Source organism: Mesoplodon bidens (genome assembly GCF_964165515.1).
Source record: "Mesoplodon bidens genome assembly, contig: HAP1_SCAFFOLD_154, whole genome shotgun sequence".
In the NCBI taxonomy this organism is placed as follows: domain Eukaryota; kingdom Metazoa; phylum Chordata; class Mammalia; order Artiodactyla; family Ziphiidae; genus Mesoplodon; species Mesoplodon bidens.
In genome coordinates, this window is record NW_027671790.1 from 278,382 (window position 1) to 305,741 (window position 27,360).

A 27,360-nucleotide genomic window follows, 5' to 3' on the forward strand; every position below is an offset into this window, starting at 1 on the left:
TGTAGTATAATACTAGGTGTGGTAGAACAGGAGGAACATTGAAAAGCCCATTTGATCAAAATCCTCTCTGTGGGGCTTCCCTGGTGGCGCAGTGGTTGAGAGTCCGCCTGCCGATGCAGGGGACACGGGTTCGTGCCCCGGTCTGGGAAGATCCCACATGCCGTGGAGCAGCTGGGCCCGTGAGCCATGGCCGCTGGGCCTGCGCGTCCGGAGCCTGTGCTCCGCAATGGGAGGGGCCACAACAGTGAGAGGCCTGCATACCGCAAAAAAAAAAAAAAAAAAAAATTCTTCTGAAAATATCTAACTATCTGAAGGCCTGTTCTGCCGGGTTTTCCCAGAGCATAGACTGCCTCATTCCTGATCTCTGTCCTGAATTCCATTCAGGGTGTGTTGAAGGTTGTGAAACAAAATTTATATTTTATGGCAAGACAAGAGAAATTTAAACATAAATTCTTCTCTGCCCTTTGGTCTCCTCTCTCCACTGTGCATGTGCATCTGCATTACACATTGACCAAAACTCCCCCATAGGCAGGAACACTTGCTCAACCATAAAGAGCAACATTCTCCTAACATCAACAAGACAACTCCCTCCTTAAGAGATAACATTTCTTCTTGACCTTGTAAGGGGTTACATGACCAGCAGGATGGCACTTAGATCTGAATTATGTAAACGTTCAATAAAATGTCATTTGATGTACAGCCCTCTGTCTCAAAAAAAAAACTTATACACCTCCCTGGATTTCTAATGGGCAGAACAGTTTTCAGAGTTTTCTGAGATGCTCTTCCCAGGTTATAATCCTCAAATTTGGCTCAAAGAAAAATTTCCAGTTCTCTTTTAGATCAAGTGATTACTTTTTGTCAAGGTCAGAGACTACAGTGGCTAGTGACTTCATTCTTATAGAACCAGATGGTAAGGGACAATTTTATTTCACAAGATCATTAATTACTGAGACCTGTTCAAGAGCAAGCATCATGACCAGGCTGAGATCACAAATGATTTAGGCTTAAAATGGCTTCTCTTATGTCAAAAAGTTATATTTGATTCTTTTTCTTTGGGGACCCCCTACTCCCTTTGCCTACAGAAGGGCAGAGGAAAAGTTCTTCCTCTCTGACAGTCTTCATGACTGCCTTGAGAAACAATGATGGACTCAGGAGTTCTGCTCAGCCTCGATGTGCACAGAAATCTTTATGCCTATGGTAAAGGGGCATGGAAAGGAGAGGGTTCTCAATGTGTATAAGTTCAGATGCTTTCAAAGGCAGGCAATGTGCCCTGCACTATAATGCCTGTTGGGCAGGAAGAAAGTTTCCTGTACCCTTCTAGGTTTTTCTGGTTAGTCTAGGAATTAAATTGATATGAGACCGATTAAGATTAACAGGAGAAAATCAAACAAAATTTAATAATATGTATACATGGAAGAGACCCAGGAGAACTCAGTAAATCTCCCAAATAGCTGAAATCCTCACCTTAAATACCACTTTCAACTAAAGACAAAGATGTTGGGTGTAGTGGTTTGGGACTTCAAAGGGGAGGAAGGCAATTCTTCCTCGGACCTCATACATGAAGTCACCATACCTCAAGGGGAAATTCAGCTTGCACTGCAACTTCAACTAAACAACAGTTCTTCATGTAACACTGCCGGATATTGGAAGATACACAGGCCCCTCGGCCGACCGAAGGCATCCCTTCATTGAGGCAGTTCGCTAGTCGCAGAACACCCTGCTTTAAAAAGTTGATTCAGTTTAGGGCACAGTGGGTAGTTTGTGTCTCTTTTACTTGTTAGAAAACACACGTATTTAGGCTGTGTGTCAATCTAGACATGGCGTCTATAGCGAAAAGCCTGGTTTTCCCATTTTGAAAGTTCCATTCTTGCGGCCAGAAAGAAACTGAAAAACACTGTTGTTGCCGTGTTTCTAGTCCCTGCAGGCGTGGCTCTGAGAAAAAAAAGAGTTTTAAAGAAAGAAACACAGTGCTTCCTGTTCCTGGTTGGGAGCTCATCCTCCCTGCTCTATAGCTAAAGGGAAATTCAACTGAGCAGCAGCCCCGAAATAAGGCCCTGAACTGCATGCTGAATGAAAGGCGTGCAGCAGTTTCCATTAGGCAGTAGTCGCCGTTCTGCTTTAGTCGAACTGTAGTAAGATTTTCAGGACTCCTAGACTCCTCGCCAAAGCACCCGTTTCCGTGCCAGGGCCCTGAGTACCCCCAGGCTCTCCTCAGTTGAGGAGCGACATTCAGACACGGAGACACTTCGGAGCACCCGTGTGTGCGCCGAGTGAACGGCAGCATGTTGCACACGTCCTCGGGGGAGCTAGATTTCCTCAGCTCACCAGCAGCCTCAGGAAGATGACTGTAGCAGCTGCAGCAGGCCATGGAAGTCTGCTTCATTGTCATCGCTGGCCCCGTTGCCACAGTCGGAGCTATACTGAGAAAAACACTTTGCTTACAATTCCTCCCAGTACTTCATACCTGAAGTCAACCTGCCTCAAGGAGAAAGTCGGCTTGCGGTCCAAGTGCATCTAGAGCACAGTGTCTACTGTAACGCTGCAGGCTTTTGGAAGATTCGCAGGACCCTAGGAGCCCTAGCGCATTCTTTCGTTTAGGCAGTTCACCTCAGGAAGAACACGCTGCCTAGAAAAGTTGATTGTGGAAGGACTCAGTGAGAAGCTTGGTCTTTTTGGCTTGGTACAAGCCACTGAAGATTCTGCCCCATGTCAACCTGGAAATGTCGGCCGTTTGAGACAGGCCTTGTTTTCCCACCTTGAAAGCTGCATTTATGCGGCCTTGAAGCTACGTGAAAAACACTGATGTGGCCCGGATGCTCATCCGTGTAGGCATGGCTCTGAGAAGAAAAAGAGTTTTCTCGAAAGAAAGAGGGTGCTTCCAGGTCCTGGGTGGGAGCTCTTCCTGCCCTGCTCTAGAGCTAAGGGGAATCTCAACGTGGGCCCTAGCCTCGACGTAAGGTCTTGATTTGCCATCCAGAAGGGCAGGCGTGAAGCAGGTTCCCTGAGGCCTTAGTCGCAGTTCTGCATTCGTTTAACGGCAGTAAGCGTCTAGAGATTCGTGGCCCCGTCGCGTCAGCGCCAGTTTCAGGACAAGAACTCTGAGGACCTGCCAGCTCCCCTGGGCTTGCTGGGCCACACTCAGACCCGTAGGCCCTTCAGGGTGCCCCAAGGTAGGCCGAGGAAAGGGTAACACACTGCAGTCTACCTTGGGGGAGCTAGATGTTGATGTTCCAACTACCTGTTTTTTTGGGTTTTTTTGCAAAACCCCCTAAATATCCTGTGCCCTCCCTTACCTTTTCAGAACGGTCCCTCAGAGCTATCTGAGAGGTTGTCTCCTGACTTAAGTCCTCAGTATGTCCTCCAAATAAAACATAATTCTTTTTTTTTAAATAAAACAATTCTCAACTTTTAGGTTGTGCATTTTTTTCAGTCAACATTTAATTGCATGGCTCATGTAGGTACTATGCCTAAATGTAATGGGATGAGCTGTAAATTATTAAAACTAGATAAATTCTGTCAGCTCTACCACTAGCTGAGATCAGGCTTTCTTCTCTGGATACTTCTGTCATAGGCCTTGGCAGATATGGGGTCTGTGTTGGTCTTAAAATTATTCTTAGAATTGTGGGGACTCATTCATTCTTTCAACAAATTTTATTGCTTATATTCTATGTGTCAGTTACAGTGCTGGGTCTTGAAATACAGAAGTCAACACACGAAAATACAAGGATAAAACACATTTTCTACCATATTAACTTTTTTCATTCATTAATTCATCCTTAAGTCATTCAACACGCATCTTCTTATTGAATACTGATGAGGGGTCAAATGCTATGCTAAACACTGAGTATATAACTGCAAATGAGATGGATAGGCCCTGATTTTGATGTCACTACTATCTTTTGTCCTGCCATATAATGGGACAGCTTCATTATTCCCTTTACCTTAAGTTTTTTTTTTTTTTTTTTTTTGCGGTACGCGGGCCTCTCACAGTTATGGCCTCTCCCGTTGCGGAGCACAGGCTCCGGACACGCAGGCTCAGCGGCCATGGCTCACGGGCCCAGCTGCTCCACGGCATATGGGATCTTCCCAGACTGGGGCACGAACCCGTGTCCCCTGCATCGGCAGGCGGACTCTCAACCACTGAGCCACCAGGGAAGCCCTACCCTAGGTTTTTAGCACAAATTGCTAATGAAAATAAAACTGTTAGTGGAGGTTCAACATGCATAGGTAAATGAGAACAGAGAACTCCCCTTTCGCATGCCCCATTCTCCTCCTTCTAACTCCCTATGTGAACTCACTTTGTGCCAAGACCAAGAAGATGTGCCCCAGTAAGAACCAAGCTGATTTCCGCACACTGACTGGGGCTTTGCTCACTTAGAAGACTTGATGCTTAATTTTGATAAGGAACTAGAAGACCATGGAGACAACCTATAAAAATGATTTGTCTTGGGAGAAAACACTAAAAAGGGTTAATGTGCTGTTCCACATATCTAACCTCCTGGGATTAAAGCACAGGCACCAAGATCACCATGTGTACTTGGCAACAATGAGCTAAAAATGAAAAAAAAAGCATCATACTGTTATTGTATTCATCTTCCCCCAAGGCACTCTCCGATAAACACCACAACCACTAAGGGAATTGAGAACAGCTTCCTTGTGGGGTAGGTTATATATGCATCTTTTTCCAAGCAGTTAAATCATATCCAGCTATCAGCACACCTTACTTAAGGTGATTGTAATGTAAGAGATTAAATGTTCCTACCTGATTGGAAACCTTCTTGTCCTCAGTTCATTGGCTATACTGGATTATTTTTCTTGGGTCAGACCTTCAGACTTCTACCAGAAATCGTTCCTTTGGGGAAACCAGGCCTTCCCAGAAACTCAGGAAACTGAAATGGAGACAGCAAGAGAGAAGGAAATTATTTGGACATATAGATCTCAATTGTTTGGTTTTAAGTAAACGTCCAAGCAAACATCTTCTAAATGGTATAATAACTTTAGGGAAATTCACGGTTTCTAAGTTTGTGTACTCATAAACTGTACATATTATGATAAGAGTACAGGTTGCATTTTGTGTCTTCAACTCAAGCAAAGACTTCAAAAAAGGCCCAGTTATCCTTTGTTCATTAAGATACAAAGAGAGGGCAAAAAGGGCAAGTTTCTAAGTCTTTTTCTTTAAAATTTACTTCCTTTCTTCAGTCTTCATCAAGATCTTCAGGAAATTAACTTTACTAAAGTTAATTATTCATAAAATAAACATAGGAACCTGCAGAAGACTATTTCACAGAGACCTGTAATGTACAATATCCATTGCATACATGCACCATGAGCCTGTCTTTTCAAGCACTGGCATACACAAAACTCTGTGTGTGTGTGTGTGTGTGTGTGCACATGTGCGTCTTTTTTGTGATGGAGCCATAGGGAGAAAATAAAGCTATTGGCTGCAATTCAGTGATGTAGAAAGATTTAAGGGTAAAGGAAAAGGCTACATCAAGCGAAGCAATAAAGTCATGAGGTTGTGCCTCCATAATAATAACAATAGCAGTCTTCTGTAACCAAGGGAGCAGGCTCCTCAAATTATAGTCACACCTGTTAGACCATCTGCCCATAAATTTCACACTATCATTAATGGAAAACAAATGGCACTGTCTCTCCTTCCCTTTATCCATTGGCCATTCTCATAAACGATTTTTCTCTTCAAGGTCATGCTCTTTCCTATCTGTTTAAAAATATTAGGATTTAGGAGGAGTGATACATAATGTGCCATGCCTTGGTACTTGTACCAGTGATGGCTCTGTAAGGAGCACCGGATTGTTAGGAGGCTATAAATTGAATTCCCGTAGAAGCAGAACCTGAGGCAATAATTTGAATGCAAACTGTTCATCTGGGTGGTGCTTCCAGAAAACTCAGAAGTGGAGTGGGAATTGAGAATGGAGGCATGGAAGGAAGACAACAGAGGTGCATTGCTGAATAAATTACTCCTGCAGGGAACTGCTGCCAGTACTTCAGGGGAGTTCTGTGAATCTCTACAGAACATGTCTCAGAGTTATCCCAAGAATTGGTGAGAAACTTGAAGTACTTATCTTCCAGTCCCCTCTGTCCTTGGTTGAAAGCTACACCCAGATACATTAACTCCTGTACATTTCTGGCCTGCCTTAAGGTGGATAATTGCAGGTGGTAGCATGAGTCTATCAGCATATAGTGGAATGATGAGTGCTGGGGAGATATGAGTGGAACAGTGAAACCATCTAATACAGTCGGGGCAGGAGATATTAATTACTGGCTTAAAAGTCCAACTGGATAACCTTAAATTCCTGGGTTAATGGTTTTACTTTGAGGTATTTAAGCATGATGTATGAGTAAAAATTTCCTCTATTAAATCAAGTTGAAGATCCTAAGTCCCTAATCGTCTGGAAAAATGTGGGTATCTTTTTAACAGATTTTTGAAAAGTAACATGATTAAGATTTGAAACTGACCATTCATTCATTCATTCATTCACTAATTCAACCAACATTTATTGAACACCTAAAGTATGCCATGGGTTAAACTAGGCACCAGTGTTACTGTTACTAAAATCATTATCGTGCCACCTAGAAGTCAATGTATTGTGACACTCAAATAAGAAAATCCATAGTTACCGTAAAAATTATTATAGAGTGCTATAGGAGGACACGGTAAGACCTTAATGCACGCTGTGGAGAGTAGTATATGGGGGATATCAGTAGGGCTTCCTGTAGAAGGCAATTGAAATGGATATGTAACACGAAAGAAGGGTGAATTTTTGAGGAAAAGAGAAGATAAATTCATGTTTGCCAGAAAATGAATGGTTAAGGATCAGTCCAGAAAGGAGTTCCATTCATAATCAGTATAAGAAATGCTCACTGGGGCTTCCCTGGTGGCGCAGTGGTTGAGTCCGCCTGCCGATGCAGGGGACACGGGTTTGTGCCCCGGTCTGGGAAGATCCCACATGCCACAGAGCGGCTGGGCCCGTGAGCCACGGCCGCTGAGCCTGCGTGTCCGGAGCCTGTGCTCCGCAACGGGAGAGGCCCCAACAGTGAGAGGCCCGCGTACCGCAAAAAAAAAAAAAAAAGAAATGCTCACTGGAGTGTAAGAAAAGAAGACAATGGAGAGGGTGGTAGAAGCCAGACCATGAATGGTCCATGCATGTACACTAAGTGCTACGGTCTAGTCTTTGTGTTCCCCTCCAAATGTATACGTTGCAATCTTAATTTCCGGAGGTGATAGTATTAGCAGGTGGGGCCTTTGGGAAATGATTACGGTATTAGTGCGCTTACACAGGAGACCCCACAGAGCTCCTGAAGCTCTTCTGCTGTGTGAGGTTGCAGTGAGAAGTCTGGAACTCAAAAGAGGGCCCTCATCTGACCGTACTGGCACCCTATTCTTGCACTTGCAGCCTCCAGAACTGTGAGAAAAAAATGCCTGTTGTTTATGAGCCACCCAACCTGCAGTATAATCTTACAGCAGCCCAAAAGGACAAAGAGAGTTTGGATGTGAGATTTTACTCCCAGAAAGATGGGAATCCACTGAAGGATTTTAACTGGTAACTTAGAAGAGAGACAAGTTTCATAACACAATCAGGTATTTTTATAAGAAACATTTGTTTCATTTTCAGAACGATCACTCTGGAAATACTGTGACCAGATTTTTGGAGAAGGGTGACGGCAGTCCCGGATATAGAAAGATGAGTTAGTAGTCCATTAATGTAAGTCAAACAGGAAAGTGGAGATAAAAGTGTGAATTTGTGGCTGAGCGTTCTTTTCTGTGAGCACTTGAAAAATGTTATGTCAATGCTTCTGACTCCAGAGTTTTAGACAAGAAATATGCTGTCATTGGAATTGGTGTTTCTCAATAAGTGATGCATTGTTTCTGCCTGTCCACTTGCGAGATTTTTTTTGTCTCCACTTTTCAGAAGTTTAATTATGATGCGTCTTGGCAAGGATATCTTTGCGTTTTTCCTCTTTGGGTTTGTTCGGATTCTTGAATTTGTGTTTATGTCTTCTAAAAAACTGGGAACTTTTTAGTCATGATTTCTTTGAATACTTTGTCAGTCCTACTTGCTCTCTTTTTCCATTCTGGAACTTTGATGATATGAACGTTAGTGCTTTTGTTACTATTTACACGTTCTTGAGATCCTGTTCTTTCTCCCATCTCTACCCCTCAGTCTATTTTTCTCTGTACATATGGTACACTGTACTGATCTCTTCTAAGTTCATGATTCTATGCTTTGTAATCTCCACTCTACTCTTGAGCAAAGTTTTTTCACTGTTGTATTTTTCAGTTCTACTGTTCTCATTTGTTTTTATTGTTATAACTTCTAGTTTTTTGTTTACATTTTCTATTTTTCCCATTTCTGTCAAGGAACGCATAATTGCTAATTGAAGCATTTAAGTGACAGCTTATTTAAAATCCTTGTCTGATCATATCAATAGACGTTTTATCTCAGTGTTGGTGTATGTTTATTGTCTTTTCTCATTTATTCTGTGATTTCCTGGTTCTTGGTGTCATGAGTATTTTTCCATTGTATTCTAAACATTGGGAGTTATTATATGACTCTGTATCCCATTTAATTTTATTATTACTTTTTAGATGGAAGTCATCCTATTTGAGGCGTAGTATGAGGACTGGGGGGTGACGTACAGATTTCCATTGGGCCCTACTGACAATACCCCAGCAAAAGTGGGCACTTACATTGTCTCACTGCAGACAGATCAAGTAGAAGTTCAGCTAGCCTATGGCCCTTCTGACACCTTCCCCCCAAAAGTGGGAACATTAATATCATTGTGTTGCCTTTTAGTAGGAGTGGAAGTTCATCTCCCCAGTAGTTTTCTTGACACCAGGGGAGGGGAGAAGTGAACTGTTTGCTGTCCTTCCTCCCGCTTCATTCCTTCTTGTTGATGCCGGGTGTGGGTAGATGGTCAGCTACCTGCTGGCCCCACTGACACCAGGGTAAGAGGAAGAGAAGTGCCAACTAGCCCTGCTTGTGCCATCTCATTCTGTCTTACTGCCTCAGGACGGTTATGGGGATTCAGCACCCCAGTGGGTCTCACTGACATCATGTGTTGGGGGTTAGTGGGGTGCCTACTCCCTCCAATCTGTAACACCCTATTCTTATTGATGTCAGGAGAGATGGAGGCTAAGTCCCACCAGTGGACCCCACGACTGTGTGAGGGCAGCCCAGTGTTAACTAGCCTGTCAGGCACCACCTTTTAAAGTCTGTTTGCTCATGGAAAGGGTTGGAAGCTCAGCTCACCACTGGACCACACTGAAACAACCCTGGTGGGGAATCAGAGCGCTGGCTCTTCTGGAAGGCAGGAGTGGGGTGGTGTGGAAGATCAAATCCTACCTTGGCCCAACTGAAACAACAGGACGTAGGGGATGGGTGCAATATTCCACTGGCACTTGGCTCGAGTAGTGTGTATATTCCACTGGCACTTGGCTCGAGTGGTGTGTATATTATTGCCCAAATGGTCTTCTGTCTTTAGCAACCCCTTTCCTCATACTTTGGCTAGGGGGAACAGGGTTTTGTAGGGGTTTTTTTGAAGCTTTTTTGTCTGTTGTTCTGTTGGTGGTTATTGATTGGGGGTCCTGTAATACCCTCTCCAGGATGTATGGGAAGCAACAGGAAACACAGGGGACTCATCACCATGTCATTCCTCAAGTCCCAAAGTCCTTAGTTAAGTCTGCCTTCTCATTTCCACCTTTCAGAGTCTTCCTATGTTTGTTTGTTGTTATGTTCAGGGTTTTAGTTTTAAGTGGGAGAACCTGGGAGAAATGGGCTACTTCATCTTCTTGGAAGCAGAGGTCTGGAGGCCTTTTGATGTTAAAAAGTACTGCTGACTGTAAATTAAAATTTGATGATATACACCTTGCCCTTTAAGAATTATTTTGCTAGATGATGTGGCTTCCCAAAGTTGCTACAATTTGATTTTCATACTTCTAAAAGCCAAGTGTTTTGCTGGAGTTGAAATTTAAAGATAAGCAAGAGATGAGGCTAAGATGATCTATGTGGTAACAGATTAAAGTTGGAAACATCAATATACATTCATGTTTAGCTTAATATTGCTTCATATTACCTTAATACACATGGTCATGTAGAGAGATACTTACAGATATGTGCATATACATGGGTAATGTGCACACATATTATCTCTTTGCTCTGTCAGCTGAGAAGATCTAGAAGCAATGACATCCTAGCAGCAATTAGCACACCCCACACCCAGATCCTGCTGTCTAATACCGTTCTCCACTAAAAAGACCTAGTTATCCTTGAAGAAATAGCTGATTCTAGGACTGGGGCAGTAAATATACAAGATTTATATGCAAGACCATCTTATAGTGTCAGAAAGTAAGGAAGTTCCAAAAAAAATATAGGATGGGGATACCTCAGAGTGGCTCAAGAGCCAACTGAAAAGAGTTCACAAGGGTCAGGACTAGAGCAATTTGAGGAACAAAGTAACTAAAGTAGAATTCGATTATAACCCAAAGTATAAAATAAAAATCCATGAGTTCTTCTGATATAAATAAATAATTGGATACATAAACGCAGGAGAATAGATAAATCTCCAGTGCAAAGGAATTCCAAATAGTTTATGTAGTACTCCATCTGAAGCATAACTCCCTATTCCTTAGTTGTGGGCTGAGCATATTGACTTCCTTCCAAACAAGTACAGTATGAAAAAGGGAAAACAGTAATCTTACGATGGAGAAACCTGAAAAACACTACCTCAGCCTGGTGATCAAGGTCCACCTCAGCATTCATAATGCATATTGATACTTTGTACACTTGATGTGATCTGACAAAATAACCCTTCTACTCTGTGGTCTTCCTCCCCAAAACACATAATCCCAATATTATCATGAAAAATGCATCAAACAAATGCTAGTAGTAGGCATCCTACAAAAACCTAACGACTCAAAATTGTCAAGGTCATCCAAGGAAAATCTGAGAAGCTATCAAACCCAAGAGGAGCCTAAGGAAACACGGCAACTAAATGTAATGTGATGTTTTGGATGAAATCCTGGAATAGAAAAAGGACATTAGGTAAAAACTAAGGAACTGGACTAATGGATGGGCTATAGTAAATGATAATGTATCAATATTTGTTAATTGATTGTAACAATGTAACATACTAATGTAAGTGGATCATCATAGAGGGAAATGGGTATAGTGTATATGGAAACACTTTATACTATCTTCTCAATTTTTCTGTACAATTAAAACACTTCTAAAAAATAAAGTCTATAAAAACGGCTGTGTTTTCTTGTTTTATGATTATGTGCCTGTATTTCCTAATAAATACGTAAATTTGATTAACCTTCCTTGATACTGATATTACAGAAAATACTAAGTAACTCTGAAAGAATTTGTAACTCCAATGCAACAAGCAATAATTCTTGGTATAAACGTTTTGGAAGAACCCACTGAATAAATCAAAGCAAATTGTCTTTAAAGGCTGAATTTCTTTTCAGTGTTTAATCTTTTATATGATTAATGCATACCACAAGCATGATTTTGTTTCAAAGAGCAGAAAATGTTGATTGTAGGCAATGTCTAAAGTACAGTGAAATATTAATGCCTGATGCTATAACAACTTTAATGTATTTTATGTTTTCAAAATGATGAATTGTTTTTTCAGTTGATAAAGTATTCACTTTTATACATTTCCTACCCACCTTTTCCCAAAACACCCACAAGGAAATGATACTATCATCTGATATTAGGTTCATCAATTTAAATTGGAGTTTTTGGTAGCTGTGGTTGCCAATGGTACTGGAATGTGTGATACTTTTACAGATCCTATCCATGGCAAAATCTGATCTTCACAAGGTAAATCACAGTAGGTGCCTAAAGCCAAATGACATATAGCTTTGTAGCTAGATTACCAAGCATTTTACTTAGAGGCACAATAGGATGTAGAAAAGGCCATTTCTCTTTCTGTCTTTTTCTGCTCAAAGATCACTCACCATCTTCCTTTTTATCAGCCATTTCAGAAGTTTTCCACAAATTTAGACTATATAATGTCACTTAATGTGAATGTAGCTCAACATTCTGTTTTAGTACAGCTAATCTCACATTATTTTATTGGTGCTAAATATGTTAATCATCAGCAAATTTTTGTACTTAACTTTTTTTTTTGATGTGGACCACTTTTTAAAGTCTTTATTGAATTTGTTACAATACTGCTTCTGTTTTATGTTTTGGATTTTTGGCTGTGAGGCATGTGGGACCATAGCTCCCCGACTAGAGATTGAACCCACACTCACTGCATTGGAAGGCGAAGTCTTAACCACTGGACCGCCAGGGAAGTCCCTGTACTTAACTTTTAAAAATAATTAAAATAAGCTATTCAACACATTTCCCCTTAAAAAAAAAAAAAGTAATTCTCCTTAGGCTGGCCCTGGGCACATACGTGACTTTGCCATTTTTTCCATGGACTATTTTCTTATCTGTTCAACTGTGTCACATCTGTTCTACCTTCTCAAAAAGAAACATTTAAAAATTCATCTACGCACGCATGCATTCACACATTTATTAAATAAATCGATTGAACACCTACATACAGCACAGAAAAAAAGGCAGAAAACTAATCTGGGTTGCACAGAAAGTAATGAACTCAGTTACAATTTTTGGTGAACACAGGTGTTACTCAATCTACTGGAAATTACATTTCATTATGGGGACTCACAGACTCAAGGAAAATCAAGACCTAAATAATAATAAAGTAATAAAAGCACTAGCCATTTACTGAGTGCCTGCTTGTACCTGACTCTGAAACTCTAAAATCATTACGGATGTTTTGAGCATTGTCGGATATAATTGTAATCTCCATTTTACAGATGAAAATAACAAGGTTAAGAGATATTAGGTTACTTGCCTAAAGTGAGGTGGCCCAGAAACTACAGAACTAGAAATTGAACCTTAGACTTCATAATGCCAAAGTCTGTGCTTTTAATCACAATGTGTGTGTGTGTGTGTATGAGAGAGAGAGAGAGAGAGAGAGAGAGAGAGAGAGAGAGAGAGAGAGAGAATGTGTTTAATAGAGAACTTCTGAGAAATGGCAAGAAAACTGCCAGGTATCCATAAAACAATAATTTAGGAGATTCCTACTATACAAGTAATTGTTAATCATATGGCTGAACTAAGGATCTCTCACTTTTGAACCAAGAAATCAAAAGCTTCCAGAAGTTGAGTCTAAATTTTACACTTACATAAGATACTTCATACAGAATGCTAAAGTATAATAACTAAAGAGCTCTGAAAATACTGGAAGCATTCATATTAGTATGATTTCATAATGTGGATAATAGAGGATTTAAGAAATTGGCAGAGGCAACTGCAGACTCATTTGTTATCATTTCTGTAAATAAAATGAGAAAAACGAAAAAAGAATGGCTGGCAATTTTAGGTAGTTTGCTTAATCTCCATACTAGGAAAGACTAAGCAAAAAAAAAAAAAAATTCTCAAAATCTTATTTTTTGAAAGTACCTACAAGTGTATATGGTCTTTTTATACCAAAAAACTTGGAATTATGAACTGTCAAATAAGTCTAATCTTCTCTGATGATAAAATTGCTGACTTTATTTGAAACTATGAAATGAAAAATGAGGTAATAATCAGAAATTCTTAAGAAAAGGAGTAGAAAAAATATAATTATAAGAGTTATGTTAAAAAATATTTTGAAACAAACATAAAATCCCCATTACTGGTACAGAGCTTTTAAAACTTTACTTTGGTTTTAAGTTTTAATAAATATGTTTACATAATTACTGTCATAAGGAAGACACAAATTTAGGTCAGCTTTCTTCATTCTTTCTTTATTAAGCATTATTCTATTTTGCTCCATCATCTTGTAATTATAATATAGTAACTGTGTAATTTTCTACTAAGTGGATATAATTTCCTAAACTGTTTTCCTACTGTTAACAAGTAAAGGTGTTTCCAATTTTTTGTTATTACAAATGACATAACAATGAGCATCTTTATATAATAATTTTCTGGATTATAAATTATTTATTGGCATAAGCTTCCAGAATTAGAATTAATGTGTAAAAAGCTATTAACATTTTTATCTTGCTAGACATTGCCAAATTACTTGCCAAAAGATGGAACCAAATTATATTGCAAGAAACTTTGCCAACAGAAGACATTATATATAATTTTCGATTTTGCTAAATTAATAAGTTGGAAACCTATGTTCCATTTCTTTGAATTCTTTGATAACAGAGTGCCGCTGGAGGCTGGGAGGGCAGCCATGTCCGGGAAGGCTCCCCAGAGTTGGAGCGGGGAAGTGGAAAAAGGTAAAAAAAATACTAATTGTATTTTCCCTCGATTGTTATCTCTCACTCTTTTCTGCCTCTGTGTAACTTATATCCAGGTAGCTGGAGAAAAATCATGTGGCAGGGCAAATTGGTATTCCAATGAATTAATAATCACCAACTTCAAATGGATTTTCAAGACTGGAAATACTGCTCTGACTTACAGTACGTTCTTTCTAATTCTCCTTAAGGACTATTTTTTGAGAAGCTTTACCTGCCCTCCTCAAATGTCCCTCCATCCTCTCTACTTCCTTCATTCTGAGCTGGTGAGGTGCTTCACAGCTCATTAAGAACTCAGAAGTCAGTAAATAGTCCACTGCCAAATCCATTAATTCATTAGCATTTGCGTTGATCTTTGTATTCCCTTTTACTACACGAGTGAAAGTTAAAAGGCCATGTGCGCTACAGATAGCATTTCATTTTCTCTCATCTTCTCAAGTACTTCACAGCACTGCATTTTCTACAACCCATCTACTCCTTAGGAATGATTCTTGCCAAAATTCAACCTCATTCTAGACTAGTAACTCCAACTTAAAATGTTAAAAACTATACGTGTAACATGAAAGCCTCCCTCCTCCCCTAATCCCTGCATATCTTCTTTAGCCAATTCCTGTCTGAACTTTTCAAAATTGTTATCTTCATATACTGTTTCCACGTCCTCACGTCCCATTTACTCTAGAATTTACATCCATCTGACTTCTCTCACCGTAAGCTCTTTGCCCACTGTCCTGAAATTTTACTTATGAAGGTCACCAGCGATCTCCATGTCAGTATAGCCAATGAATAGTTTTTGTCCTATTTCTAGGCTTTTTCCTTCTTTACAAAAGAAAAAGAAAAACAAAAACCGTTTTTTTTTCTTCTATGCTTTTACACTCTCATCATCTTCTGTCTTGGTATATTTTACTGGCTTTCTGTATTTAATCAGATTTCTAATATTCTATTAGTTTCCTTTATCTTCAGTGGAATAAACCACTATATGAAGGATTATTCTCAACAGTTAGTTCTCATAATAACAGTACTAGTAGCAGCAGTCAATACTCTATAAAGCTTATCATGTGCCAGACACTATTCTAAGACACTGTTTAAATACATATATATATATACACACACACATATATATATATATATGAGGTTTTCCTCCTCATAGGCCTATGAAATAAGCCTATTATTATACCCATGTTACAAATGAGAAAACTGAGGCAATGAAAGGCCAAGGTCACATGATCAGTACTTGGTGGAGCCCCACCTAAGTTAATGCCGGGTTAATGCTGGACAAGTTAAATAATGTCTCACAGATTGGCCTTAAATGTGAGCAACATTTAATTAATGACTTGTGAAGTATCAGGAAAAAATGGAACATTTTAAATTGAATGGGAACTACTAAGTCATGTATCAGTAACTAAGAATAATTCTTATTGAATGAAATTATTTTTCATTATTCTTTTGAAAGAAGAATATTCTTGTGTTAGTGTTTTACAGTTTTCTTCCATTCACATATTTATTCATTTATTAGACACACATTTCCTACACACCTTCTATGTGCCAGTGTCTGCTGCAAGCCTTGGAAGATTCAGTGGTGAGCAAAAAATTACAAAGTCCTTGCTCTTAAGCAAATGTCCAGTGGTGGAGGAAGACAGAGTCAACATGTAAATAAATTTTGTACAGCGACAGAAATACGACTGGACAATGGGACGGAGAGGCAGTGAGGAGGCAGGTCTCTTTGGTCAAGATAGTAGTGGTGGCGTTTGAACCGAGGCCTTAGTGATCAGAGGGAAATTGGTCTGGGTAGAAGGATTAGCCAATCTAAAGCTGGGAGAGCAAGAAGTAGAGCTTGTTGCATCTGAGGGACTGAAAAAGATAACTGTGCCTCGAACCCCATGAAGGTCAGGGAAAGATGTAGTAAGTGACCAGACCACATGGTCCCTGTGAGCCTGGCTAAGTAGTTGAAATTTTAATCTCTTTACAATAGACAGCCTTTAGAGGTTAGAAGCAGTGCAATAATAGCATCTGATTTGTGCTTTTTAAAAGACTACTTTGACTGTTGAGTGTCCTACAAAAGCAAACTACTTGTGTCTCTATCAAGTGCAGATAGTAAATTTTAAAAAGCCCAATGAGCTCATAAGTAGTTGGTTTACTAACTGTAATCATTTCTCTTAACTAGACTTCATTAATATAAGCTTGGTGACCTTGGGGTCCTGGGGCATATTAGATTAGGGAAACCCAACTATTTTCAAATAGTGATTTGGAAAATTCTCGAAATTGTTGGGGTTCAGGAAGATTATTTTATTGCTGGGCCTGGATGGGAAGTTTAGAATAAGAAAAGAAAGTATGATGGCTGGCTTCCATCTATTCTCCCTTTCTGTGGGAGAAATGATGGTGGGGTGACTACTTTGCTGTTGACCCAATGCTTAAATTTCAGAGCTCGTTCAATCCAGTAAATATTTGCTGAACAACTATTATATGTTAGGCACCTTGCTGAACCTGGGAATATAGAGAATAATTAATAATAAAAGCAGGTATTCCTAATAAGAGACAGGCACTGTGCTAATGCTTAACATGCACCATCTCAAGTTAGATTAATTTACACACTGACCATATAGGGTAGATGCATTTATTATACCATTTTCCGGGTGAGAAATCTAATCCGTTTAAGGGGCTTAAGTTACTTCTCCAAGGTTACACAGCTAGTTAGGGGCATAGGCAGTATTTGGACTCAGGTCTGGTATCAGCACCAATTCTCTTAGCCATTATGCTCTATAAGGACCTTACTCGAGAAGTTCAGGATTATCCATATATGGGTACAACCAACCCTAAGACCATCTGGCAAAACTGGCTGCTTGAGAAGTCCTGGATTTATGTAAGATGCTCTTGGAATGGAGAAGATCGTGAAGGAGGGTCCCCAAAACACACTCTCTATACTAAGGGGTAACAAGAGAGAATTAGCCTACAGCAGTATGATACTGAGGACCAAGAAACAGTGTTTCTCTCTTTTGTGAATAGTTATTAAATTATTTCTACTTCAAAATATCAGAAAGAAATCACAGTACTATGGACAGTTTGTGGAGCCACCCTATCTTAGCGTGAATCCTGGCAGGTGTAGAGTTCATAGTATGACTCTGGCACCTAAGTGTAGTTAAGTAAGCTTTCATTTTTCTTTAGCCTTAAAGCAAAGTAGCTTTCTGATAGGTATAATTTAGGAAAGTCTTCAAAGAAATTTGAAGTCCACTATCTCAGAGAAAAGCAATTTTGCAAAAGATCTATCAGCAAAAGCAAGGCCAAACACACTAATTATTTAGTGAGACTTGTATTGTTATATCATTGCTCATGTTGTTTCTTTATGCATTTACCTGGAAGAAGGTTTTTAATGTTCAACAATTCTCAAAGAGATAAAGACCCACACTGATGTGTCAGAAGGAGCTTTGCCCCGGAATTAGATCAGTTTAGGTTTGGCTACTTACTAGAATTAGGTAACATTCTTAATCTTTCTGAGCCTGTTTCCTATCTGCAAATAGGGATAACACTATCTATTACAGAGGGATGGGGTTAAATTAAATGACACATGTAAATGAAATATATCCTTCCAGACTAACATACCTAGTAAATGTTAAGTGATCTGCAAATATTCTGCTTTCTTGAAATGGATGAAACCTGTTATCATGTTCTTAACCAATGGTCTAAATATCAAGACAATATTTAGTTATAAGTTATATTTGTTCTTTCACTGTCCATCTGCATTTTAACATATTCTAACATATTCTCCTTGATCAATTGTGTCAATATTAGTAACATTTGTCATTTAAGCTATTACTGTTCATATGTTTAAAATATTTCAACATGATATAAGTCATTACTCAAAGGGATGCCTAGCTGGCTTTGTCAAAGATTTATTTGAAGTAAAAATAAAAGACACAATTTTCATTTTTACCTAGTTTTATTGAACAGTGTATTCATTAACTGTATGAACTTTCTGGCCAACCCAATACAGTAGCCAAGACATGGAAACATCCTCAGTGTTTTTTTGTGGATGAATGGATGAAGACAATGGGGTGCATACAACCTACTATTATTCAGCCATGATAAAGAAGGAAATCTGGCTATTTGTCACCACATGGGTGGATTTAGGAGGCATTATGCTAAATGAAATGTCAGACAGAGAAAGATAAATACTTTAGGATCTCATATGTGAAATCTAAAGTACTGAACTCATGATAGAAAGGATGGAATGATGGTTGCCAGAGCTGGGGGTTGGAGGTGAGGAAAATGAGTGAAGATGATCAAAAGATAAAAACTTCTAGTTATAAGATAAGTGAGTAATGGTGATGTCATGTACAGCTTGGTCACTACAGTTAACAATACCGTATTTTACGTTTGAATGTTTCTAAGAGAGTAGATCTTGAAAGTTCTCATCACAAAAATAAAATTTGTAATTATGTGAATTAAGGTTAACTAAACTTACTGTGGTTGTCATTTCACACTATATATATATATATATATATATATATATATATCAATCATCACATTGTACACCTTGGACAGATAGAATATTATATATCAATTCAATCTCAATAAAACTGGAAAAATCTCATTTATATTTTAGCATAAATATATCAAATTGGGTTTCTTGACAAGATTAATAACTATAGATAAAAGGAAGTAAGATATTGTTGTTGCTGTTGTTTGCTTTTCCAGAGTGCAAAACACTAAAAAGGGGGGAGGTGAGTATGGGCTTGCAAATACTGCTTCATAGGCCCTGATGCTGTGATACAGACATTTAGTCCAGATCTGAAAGAGAACTTGAGTCATTTCAACCAATCTGCAAAACAGTCGTGTTCAAACGTGAAGAGATGAAGAGATATCAGTAAATTCTTTTTCACACTGCAAGAAATCTGCCTTCAGCTTTCAGCAAAACCTCAGTTTTGGGGTTATGAGGGTAACAGTTCTTAAGCAAGCAGTACAATGCTTCCACCAGTGCTTTCTCCCTACGATGAATAAGTTTTCAGTCTCCCCACCAGTGCTCATCCCTTCTCCCCTTAATGTCTTGGCCAAAATTCAACCATCAGCCCAGAAAACTCTTTCCCAGTTTCATTGCCTGTACGTGACCACGTTATTTCAATCACCTTGGCAACATTTATATTACCTACTTCCTAAGGTAGGTATTATATATATGAGATTTTAAATAAAAGAATGCCTGTAAAGTACTTAATGGTCAACTCCTAGCACAATATGAATATTCCATAACTGCTGACTAGCATTATTATTATATCATTTACATTAAAACTGATCTGTACTTTCTTTCACACACCCATGTTCTTTGTCCCCAACTGGGGTAAAGGAAATAAATGAACATTTATTGATTATCTACAGTAAGAGTATAGAATGCAGTGTAGGCTACAGAATTAGGGGTGTTCAAGACTGAAACTGACCTGGATTTGAATTCCAGACCTCTCACTTACTTAGACTTTACGACGCCTCAGTTCCCTTACTGATAATTAGAGGTAATAGACATTTCAGGCACCACGGTAAGGATTAAAAATATTATAATGTTTGGATCCAGAAAGGGCATTCATTACCTCATTTAATGTACACTGTTAGATAATCTGATTGAGTTTTGAGAATCTGATAACGGCTCTGCATCCTTTTGCTAAAAATAATTAGATAGGTAGATAACTATTCATAGCATTTTGCATAGAATTCCAGGGCTTTGCTAATACGAAAATCAATCAAAGGCTTTAGTTGGCACAAAGAACTCAGAGAAATTGTTATGGGGCAAGAATTAGAATTCTTCTTGAAATACAGACTATCATCCTGGAGAAGAAAGGACAACATTTTAATGTGGTTAAATTTGGGTCAAAACTATGCACTTCCTTAATGGTGTTTCTACCAGCTCTTGATTTGACTGGGATTGAAATTTCTGACATTACTGTCCCCATCACAGACTTGAAAACCTGGCAGACAATCAAGTGCAACCTACAGTTAAAGGTCGCTCATCTAAAAAAATGGGTATGTTACTACCATTCTGACAAGAGCGTTATGAAGATTAAGAAGCAGCACAAATAAACTCTCCTAACACCTGACAGCCAAGTAATACATCTTTCAGCTCTTTCAATTCTTTTTCCTGCTTACCTGACTTATTTCCTTCCCTGCTCTGAGTTCTCACTGTGTTTCATGTCCCACAATGCTGAAGTCATTGTAATGCTTTTACTCAGGAATCTCATTTAACATTTAGCATAGTAAATAAGAAAGCCTAAGAAGTGACTGAGGTAAACTGTCATTATTGCATCATTCTGATAACCTGATTTGTCCAGAAATGTAACTATGTGATTCTCCTTTACTTCCAGTTGCTCACCATTCATGGGCACAAATTGAGTGTATATCAGATATATTAAATTCCTGGAAAATTATCTGTGGTGTGATTTGGGGTTCTATTTGTGTACTACAGCTTTCCTAAAACTAAACTATTATCATTTCTACCCCTCTTCTGTCTGAAAATCCTCAAAACATAAGTTCTAATTAATAGTTATACTAGTTGGCATTATAGTCATTCTTTTTTGCTTTTTCTCTGATTGTAAGTCTCTTCTGACTCTTAAGTCAATCAAATGGGTTCTCTACATTTGAGGAAGCTCAAAGAGGAAAATAGGATGAGTAGGGTAAGAAGACATTCACACATAGAATTAGTGGAAGCCTTACCAGTAACAAAACTAGTGAAATTAGAGCTAATTAATTAGCAGCCAGGAAAATTTCATTATGTGTTGTCATTAACTGGTCAACTAGGGTAACTAGGCTTACACACAATAGAAAGAAAGAGTAGAAAATCTATTGTTTCTGCCAGCTTCTCCTGCTCGTTATCAGCTCAATTTTCTCCTAGTTTATGAAACAATAACAGTTTGGTATTAGAATTTAAGTGCCATCAATATAAGATATGGAGATATGTGAAGCCTACTCCACTTTCTTTGTAAACTAGTACTATAGCATCATAAATTCCACATTAGAATGATTCAGTTGAAAGACAAAATTCATGCAGAGTACACTATTTGTTTAAACTTCAAAAAAATCAAAAAAGATTGCTATATCTTGTTAGATATGTTATGATCCCAAAGATATGTTATGAATCCCAAAGCCAGCCAGGCTATCCCTCTGCATTTCTTTGTCCTAACACAGGCTTTTGTCCACCAGCATCCCCGTCGGCCCCTATACAGAAGAGAACACCGTCTGTTCATCAAGAGCCCCACGCCGCAGACACACGGCGCGTAGTTAGAGCTCAACGATGAAGCTGGAGGAGAGGCAGGGATCTCCCAGTTGTGTCCGGCCTGGTGGGATTTTAGAGAAGCTATTTCTTTAGGAAGCGTCCCTTTCTTCAGACAGACTGGGGCATTTCCAGTGGCTGGCCACAGTGCCCCGAAAAGGTGGACTCAGATGGACTTGGGCATCAAGGAAGGTTCTGTGCGGGGCTCACGGGCTGTTCTTCCATGTTTCGAACATACAAATCAAGTTGGGGGCAGGCCACCACTAGTGCAGGGCCGACCAGAAGGCACGTTCAACAAAGTTTCCCCTCCCTAACCCCTGCAGCCCCTTCTAACAAAAGGAAGACCAAAAGGAAGATGTCCAGGGAAGCCTCATCTAAAAGGTGGAGGAGCAACATTCCTCGGTGCAAGTGTCCTGGCCGTGGCTGCAGTGGGAGGACCACACCATGCCACCCCCTGGCTGGGTGTCATGATGAAATTTGGACATTATACCAGAAGCCAAAGGGTCACTCCACCAAACCCTTAAGAAAAGGATGAGGGACGAAGCATGTGTGCCCTCGAAGCCCCAATCTTCTGGTGCTCCAGTCTTCAAAACTTACACAAGCTGCCTCTTACATGTCTCCTTTAGTTGTCACCTTGGGACAAGGACCTCTGAGCACCTGACTGAGGAAACAGAAAGGCCGCTGCCACAATCATCCTACTGAGCCCTCTCCCCTCCCCTCAAAAAGGGCCAGCAGCCCCCTTCCCTTGAAAGGGCTTTTCTTTAGAAAGGGCGGCCTGGACTTAGCATGAGAGGGGAATGCAGTTTAGAGACACCTGGGACCACGGGGTGCTTTCAAAGCCTCTCCCCGCCCTTCCAGGTCTTGTCTGGTGGGGTTTTCAATATTAACGCCGCACAGATAAATAACACCCAGTGTCAGGATGAAGTGTTCTTACGTGCACAGGGTCAGATGGAGGGTTGAGGCCCCGAGCGTGGTCCAGTGTCACGGGAGTGGGGGCGGGGCGGGGGGCTGGCCGTGAAGAAACAAGAGGAGGAGGGGCAAGGCTCAGTACTGGATCCTGCTGACTACACACACACCCACACACACACTTATAATCTTTAGCTGCCCCATGAACTTTTTGTGAACTGTTTAAAACTGGAGGTCTGTTGAACAAACAGCGGCGCCACTGCCAGCCATAATTTCATTGCAACGAGCTAAAGACTCTTAACTCTTCAGGTTCCAGGCCAAAGATGGACCTGAGCGGAAAGGGCCAAGGAGCCGGGGGCCCTGCCTGGCGTGAGGCCCTTCTCCAGAATGACAGCCCAAATCCTGGGCAGGAACACCCTCATCCTGGGCAAAGGCCGTACTGCGTACACCCCACCATCACTGAGAAACGGGCCCACCCCCCATCTCTCTGGGATGTAGAACTAACTAAGGGGATCTTGGGCACAAGGGACACACAGATAGGGTCAGAGACACCGCCACGCTCACCCCATTCCTCTTCTAGAAGCGGCTATTGAAATAGTTGGGGGTCTTTCTTACTTTCTTCTTCTTCTTTTTTTAACCTCCAAGGAAAAGTTCTTCAAAAGTGACTTCCCTCACCCTTGGCTGTGGGTCATGCTGCAGGGGGCAAATGACGTGATTTAGATGACAGACAGAGCAGGCGCTTTGCTGCTGTATATAAGAGGCTCATCTGCCCTTATTTCTCAACGACCCCCCCCCCTTTTCTTCCACAGGTGGGTGATGCTTCTGGAAGTGCCAAGATGTGTGAAGTCCATGAAAAGCACTTTACAAGCACCAACCTGTTTCCAGTGGGAGCTGCTAAGCTACACCTTGGCTCTGGGTTTTAACCCTTTTTTCCAGCAGTGGAGAGAAGGGGGCAAGGATGTGGGATAGGGATGAAGAGGGAAGGTGGCCAAGAGAAGGGGTCAGCCGGGGAGACGGAGGAGGGTCTGGTTTCTGAAGAACAGACCAGGAATTGTGGTGGCTGCCCGCTGAACACCCAGTTCTGGGAGAGACCCGGCTTGCAAAACGCAGACTCGCCGCGTGGTCTCCGGCTTTCGGTCTGGCCCTAGGGGCAAGCACAGGAGAGCTTGAGTCTCCCTCGACAGACTTGGGCAGTCATCTGGTCCGGGAGCCAAGAGTTATGATTAGCATCCGAGCTTGGCCTGGACGCTGGGGAGAAGAGCCTGATTGGCAGAAAGAGGTCAGAGGGACCAAGATTAGGAGCTGTCCCCCCAACCTTGGCATCCCTGAGTGAGGGCACCTTGGCCCTCTGTGAAAAGACACGAGGGGGCACACGGGTCCCCAGCTGTACCCACCACCACCGTTCTGCCGATTCCTGCTATGAAGACACCATTATGGAATGAGGAGAAGGAGAGAACGTTTGTTTTGTTTTTTTTCTTTAAAGGAGACTTCCCTTGGCAGGCAACAAACAGATTGCAAAGGAAGGAGCAGTGGCCGTGAGAGGCTGGCGTGAGCGCAGGGAGGAAGGCAGCACCAGGCCACTCCTGCCACCTCTCCTTTCTCTCCACCCCAGCTCCTCCTGGCACCGGGCCACTTTCCACTGCCTCCGCCCTTGAGGCGCTGATGGATTGGTTCAAGTCTGCACAGCACGCTTGTCAAGTGACAGCGACGGAATGGGAAGCAGCGCCACCAAACCATCCCAACTCCACTCCAATACTAACGGTGCCCCTTCCTAGGGCCTCACTCTCTAGGCACCCCATGCCGCATCAGGCACTTATCCAGTTAGTGACCAAGAAGACCTGGACGGGTTTTGGGGAGCTTCTGGCTCAGAAGGCCGGGCAGACGGCAGGGCTCCCAGCCAGCATGCCATGTGCCACGGCCCTCCGTAGGCTGGGGACCTCTTCGGGGAAGGGGTGTCTCTCACTGCACGGGCATGGCTGGTTCTCTGTGGAGGACACGCGCGCGCGCGTGCGCAGTCACCACAGCCTCCCAGCTCCCACTCTCATCAACGGCGTGTCTCTGGGCAGGTGGCCGGACCTCTTCAACTTTGGCCCCCTCATCTGTAAATCTTTGGCACCGTGTTTTCCAGAGGATTAAACTGCACTATGGACTTGAGTTCTGCCTGGCAATAGCTGGTGCAGGCCACATCTAACCCATTAAACAGCATCTGACTCCACTAAACATTCTACGTAACAAACAAACCCCCGAATGGCTATATAGTTTCCTTGCGGCAGAGGGAAGGCTGAGGCAGGGACACAGAGGGGGCCAGGGAGGGGTGACCTTCTGCAGAGTGTGTGGCTTTCATGGAAGCCCCAAACTGATGGCACGGGAGCCCTTCCTGGGACTGCTCCAAGCGCAGACTGAGTCACAGACAGGCACTTCTCTACTGGCGTCAAGGAAGGGAGGGATGAAGAAGTTCCTATTTTAGCATTGGGGGCCGCGAGGAGGTGGGAGATGAGAAAAAGCGGTCCAGGGTGTGCAGCGTTGGGGCAAGTCCTCCTGGGATGTTTTCCCCAGTATGTGTAGCAGTGGGGAGAGGGGAACCCCAAGGATGCCCCCAGGTCGGGGGGAGGGTCGCAGGCTTCCTGGGGTGTGGCTGAAGGAGGTCGCCCGACTGGGTCCTGCAGCCGGGCATGGGTGCTGGGGGGGAGTGGGGGGTGGGAGGAGTGATCCAGCCTGTCCAGGCGCTGTCTCTTGGCACACTCCAAGTCATGGCTGTCGCCGCCTCCAGAGGCGTCCCCACTCACGACCCAAGTTTTGCATTAGTAACAGAGCTGCGGAGCAGGAGTGCGGGTGTGACGGGGTGGGGGACGGGAAACTCACGTGGCTGGCCCTGACCTTTTGAGCAACCAGAACCTTCCCTGCCTCCTCCCAGGGCGCCAGGATAGCGCCGCGAGCCACTCGGGTCAGTCGGGAGTGAACTTGGCCGGCAGCGGCGGCGGCGAGTGGGGGAAGGGCGCCCCCTCCCCCGCCTCAGCCCTGAGCACGGATTGGTCGGCAACAAAGGGATTTTCTCTCCCACCACACACACCCGCGCTGCCGCAGGCTCCTCGCCCCTCCTCCGCCAGGTCCCCGCGCGGGGCCGACCCCGCACACGCACCCCCCGCCCGACCTTCCAGGACCCCCGGATCTCTCGGCTAGCCCGACCCCAGCTCACCCCGCCCGCGCGCTCCTCTGGGCTCCCCCTTCCCAGGCGCCTGCCGCTGAATCTCTGACAAAAAGCAACTTTGGGTGGGCGCACGGAGAACCCAGGATGTGCGGCGGCGCGCCCCAGGGGAGTGGGCACTGACTGGAGACCGCTCCAGCCCATCGTCCTGCGCTCCCTTCGGCCAGTCTGGAGTGTTCTCTCCGTGGACGCCTCCCCCACCTTCCCCGATTCAAAGATGCAAGCCAGGTGTAGCCAACTGTAAAAGGGGGCTCGGGGGCTTGGGGAGGGGGGCACCAGCAAGGATCGACCGGGAGAGCCGCTGCCAAACCGGGGCTGCCCGCCACACACCCCCTTCCCCCAAAACAGAGCCGTGGCCCCCCGTCAGTTCTTGGACCAACCTCAGACACTTCCCCTTCCCCCTTCCAACCCGCCCCCCCCCCACGCCAGGCCTCGGCTTTTTGTTCCTTTCACTTTCTTTCACGGTTGTGCCACACACAACCACGCGTGTATGCAAGAGGGGGCCCCATTTGGAAGCTGGTGTCCCTCAACAGGAGGCAGCAGCCCAGGACAGGAAACCTCGGTTGAATGCAATTAATCGACCTTACTCCACTCCTCCCCGCCCACCCACCCTCCACACCCCCCCGGGTCTGGTCCCTACAGGCTGGGATCCCACTTGGAGTCTACACAACCTGGAAACAAATCCAGAATAAACGATCCATAGACCACGACTCTAGAGGGGGTGTCACTGCACTGCAGCCTCCATCAGGGCTTTGTAGAAATAAAGTGAACTCACTGCAAACTCCTCCCCCCACAAGGAACGCTATACCAGAAAGCTATTAACGACAGCTATCATTAGTACACACAGGAAGCACAAAGGAACTTTTTACGAATGAAAGATGCATAAAACACAGGGTCCTGTGATCTGCACCCGGCTTCCCTGCTGATTGTGTGCAGCCTGGGAGTCCTGGGAAGGCTGGGGGTGAGGGTCAGAGGAGGACGGGGGCGCCCACTTTCTTTACGAGGAACAATAGGAACCCCACGTCTGTTCATCTTGGAACCCGGAACACCCCCAAACAAAGCTGTGGGAAAACTGCGGTAGACGTGGGGGCCCGTGAATTTTTCTAGCTGTTCAGAGCTTAATTACTCCTCCTTGATCCGTGGGACCAGACACGACACCACCAAGGTTAAAATGCCCCAAACAGCGCCGAGCAGATGTGAGCGAGCTGGCAGACGCGCAAATGAGGCCTGCCTCGGAGCACGATAACAAGAGACTAATACGTTGCATATCGTTGAAAGAAAATTATTTTTCTCTGATTTGCGTTTGCTTCGGGGGAAAAAAAAGCCAACCAGAGTCCCTCTTCACAAGCACGAGTCTTATCCTGGAAATGCAGCCCGGCTGCATTAAGAGAGCTGGAAGGAGGGAAAGACTGCCAGCGCTTTGGCGTTGCAGGCTTGTTTATCTTTCCCCTTTTCCTCCAAGGCGAAACTCGTTTTGCAAGCAACATTCCTACAGAAAATGGCACACGTCATAAAAAGAGACCAGTTTACAGAACTGGCACCGAAGTTCATGTATCATTCCAGAAGCATCTCCCAGCTCCCCACTAGGGAACCCAACTAGATGTAGAAGTCCACATTATAACCCAGAGAGTAGATCTGGGGGCAGGGTGGGGCGGAGGTGGACCCATA

At 42.8% G+C, this 27,360-nt stretch overlaps 1 protein-coding gene across 1 annotated transcript in view; it reads right to left on the bottom strand.

Annotated features, from left to right (window-relative positions):
• Positions 1 to 3,031: 3,031 nt before the first annotated feature.
• The window catches only part of LOC308611048 (uncharacterized protein), a gene marked incomplete at both ends in the record, with an annotated part of 43,631 nt that continues 19,302 nt past the window's right edge, over positions 3,032 to 27,360 (bottom strand). The window contains 2 exons of the mRNA XM_081259988.1: positions 3,032 to 3,238; positions 7,280 to 7,424. Coding sequence (XP_081116114.1) covers positions 3,032 to 3,238; positions 7,280 to 7,424 — 352 coding nt within the window. The remainder of the gene's footprint in view (positions 3,239 to 7,279; positions 7,425 to 27,360) is intronic.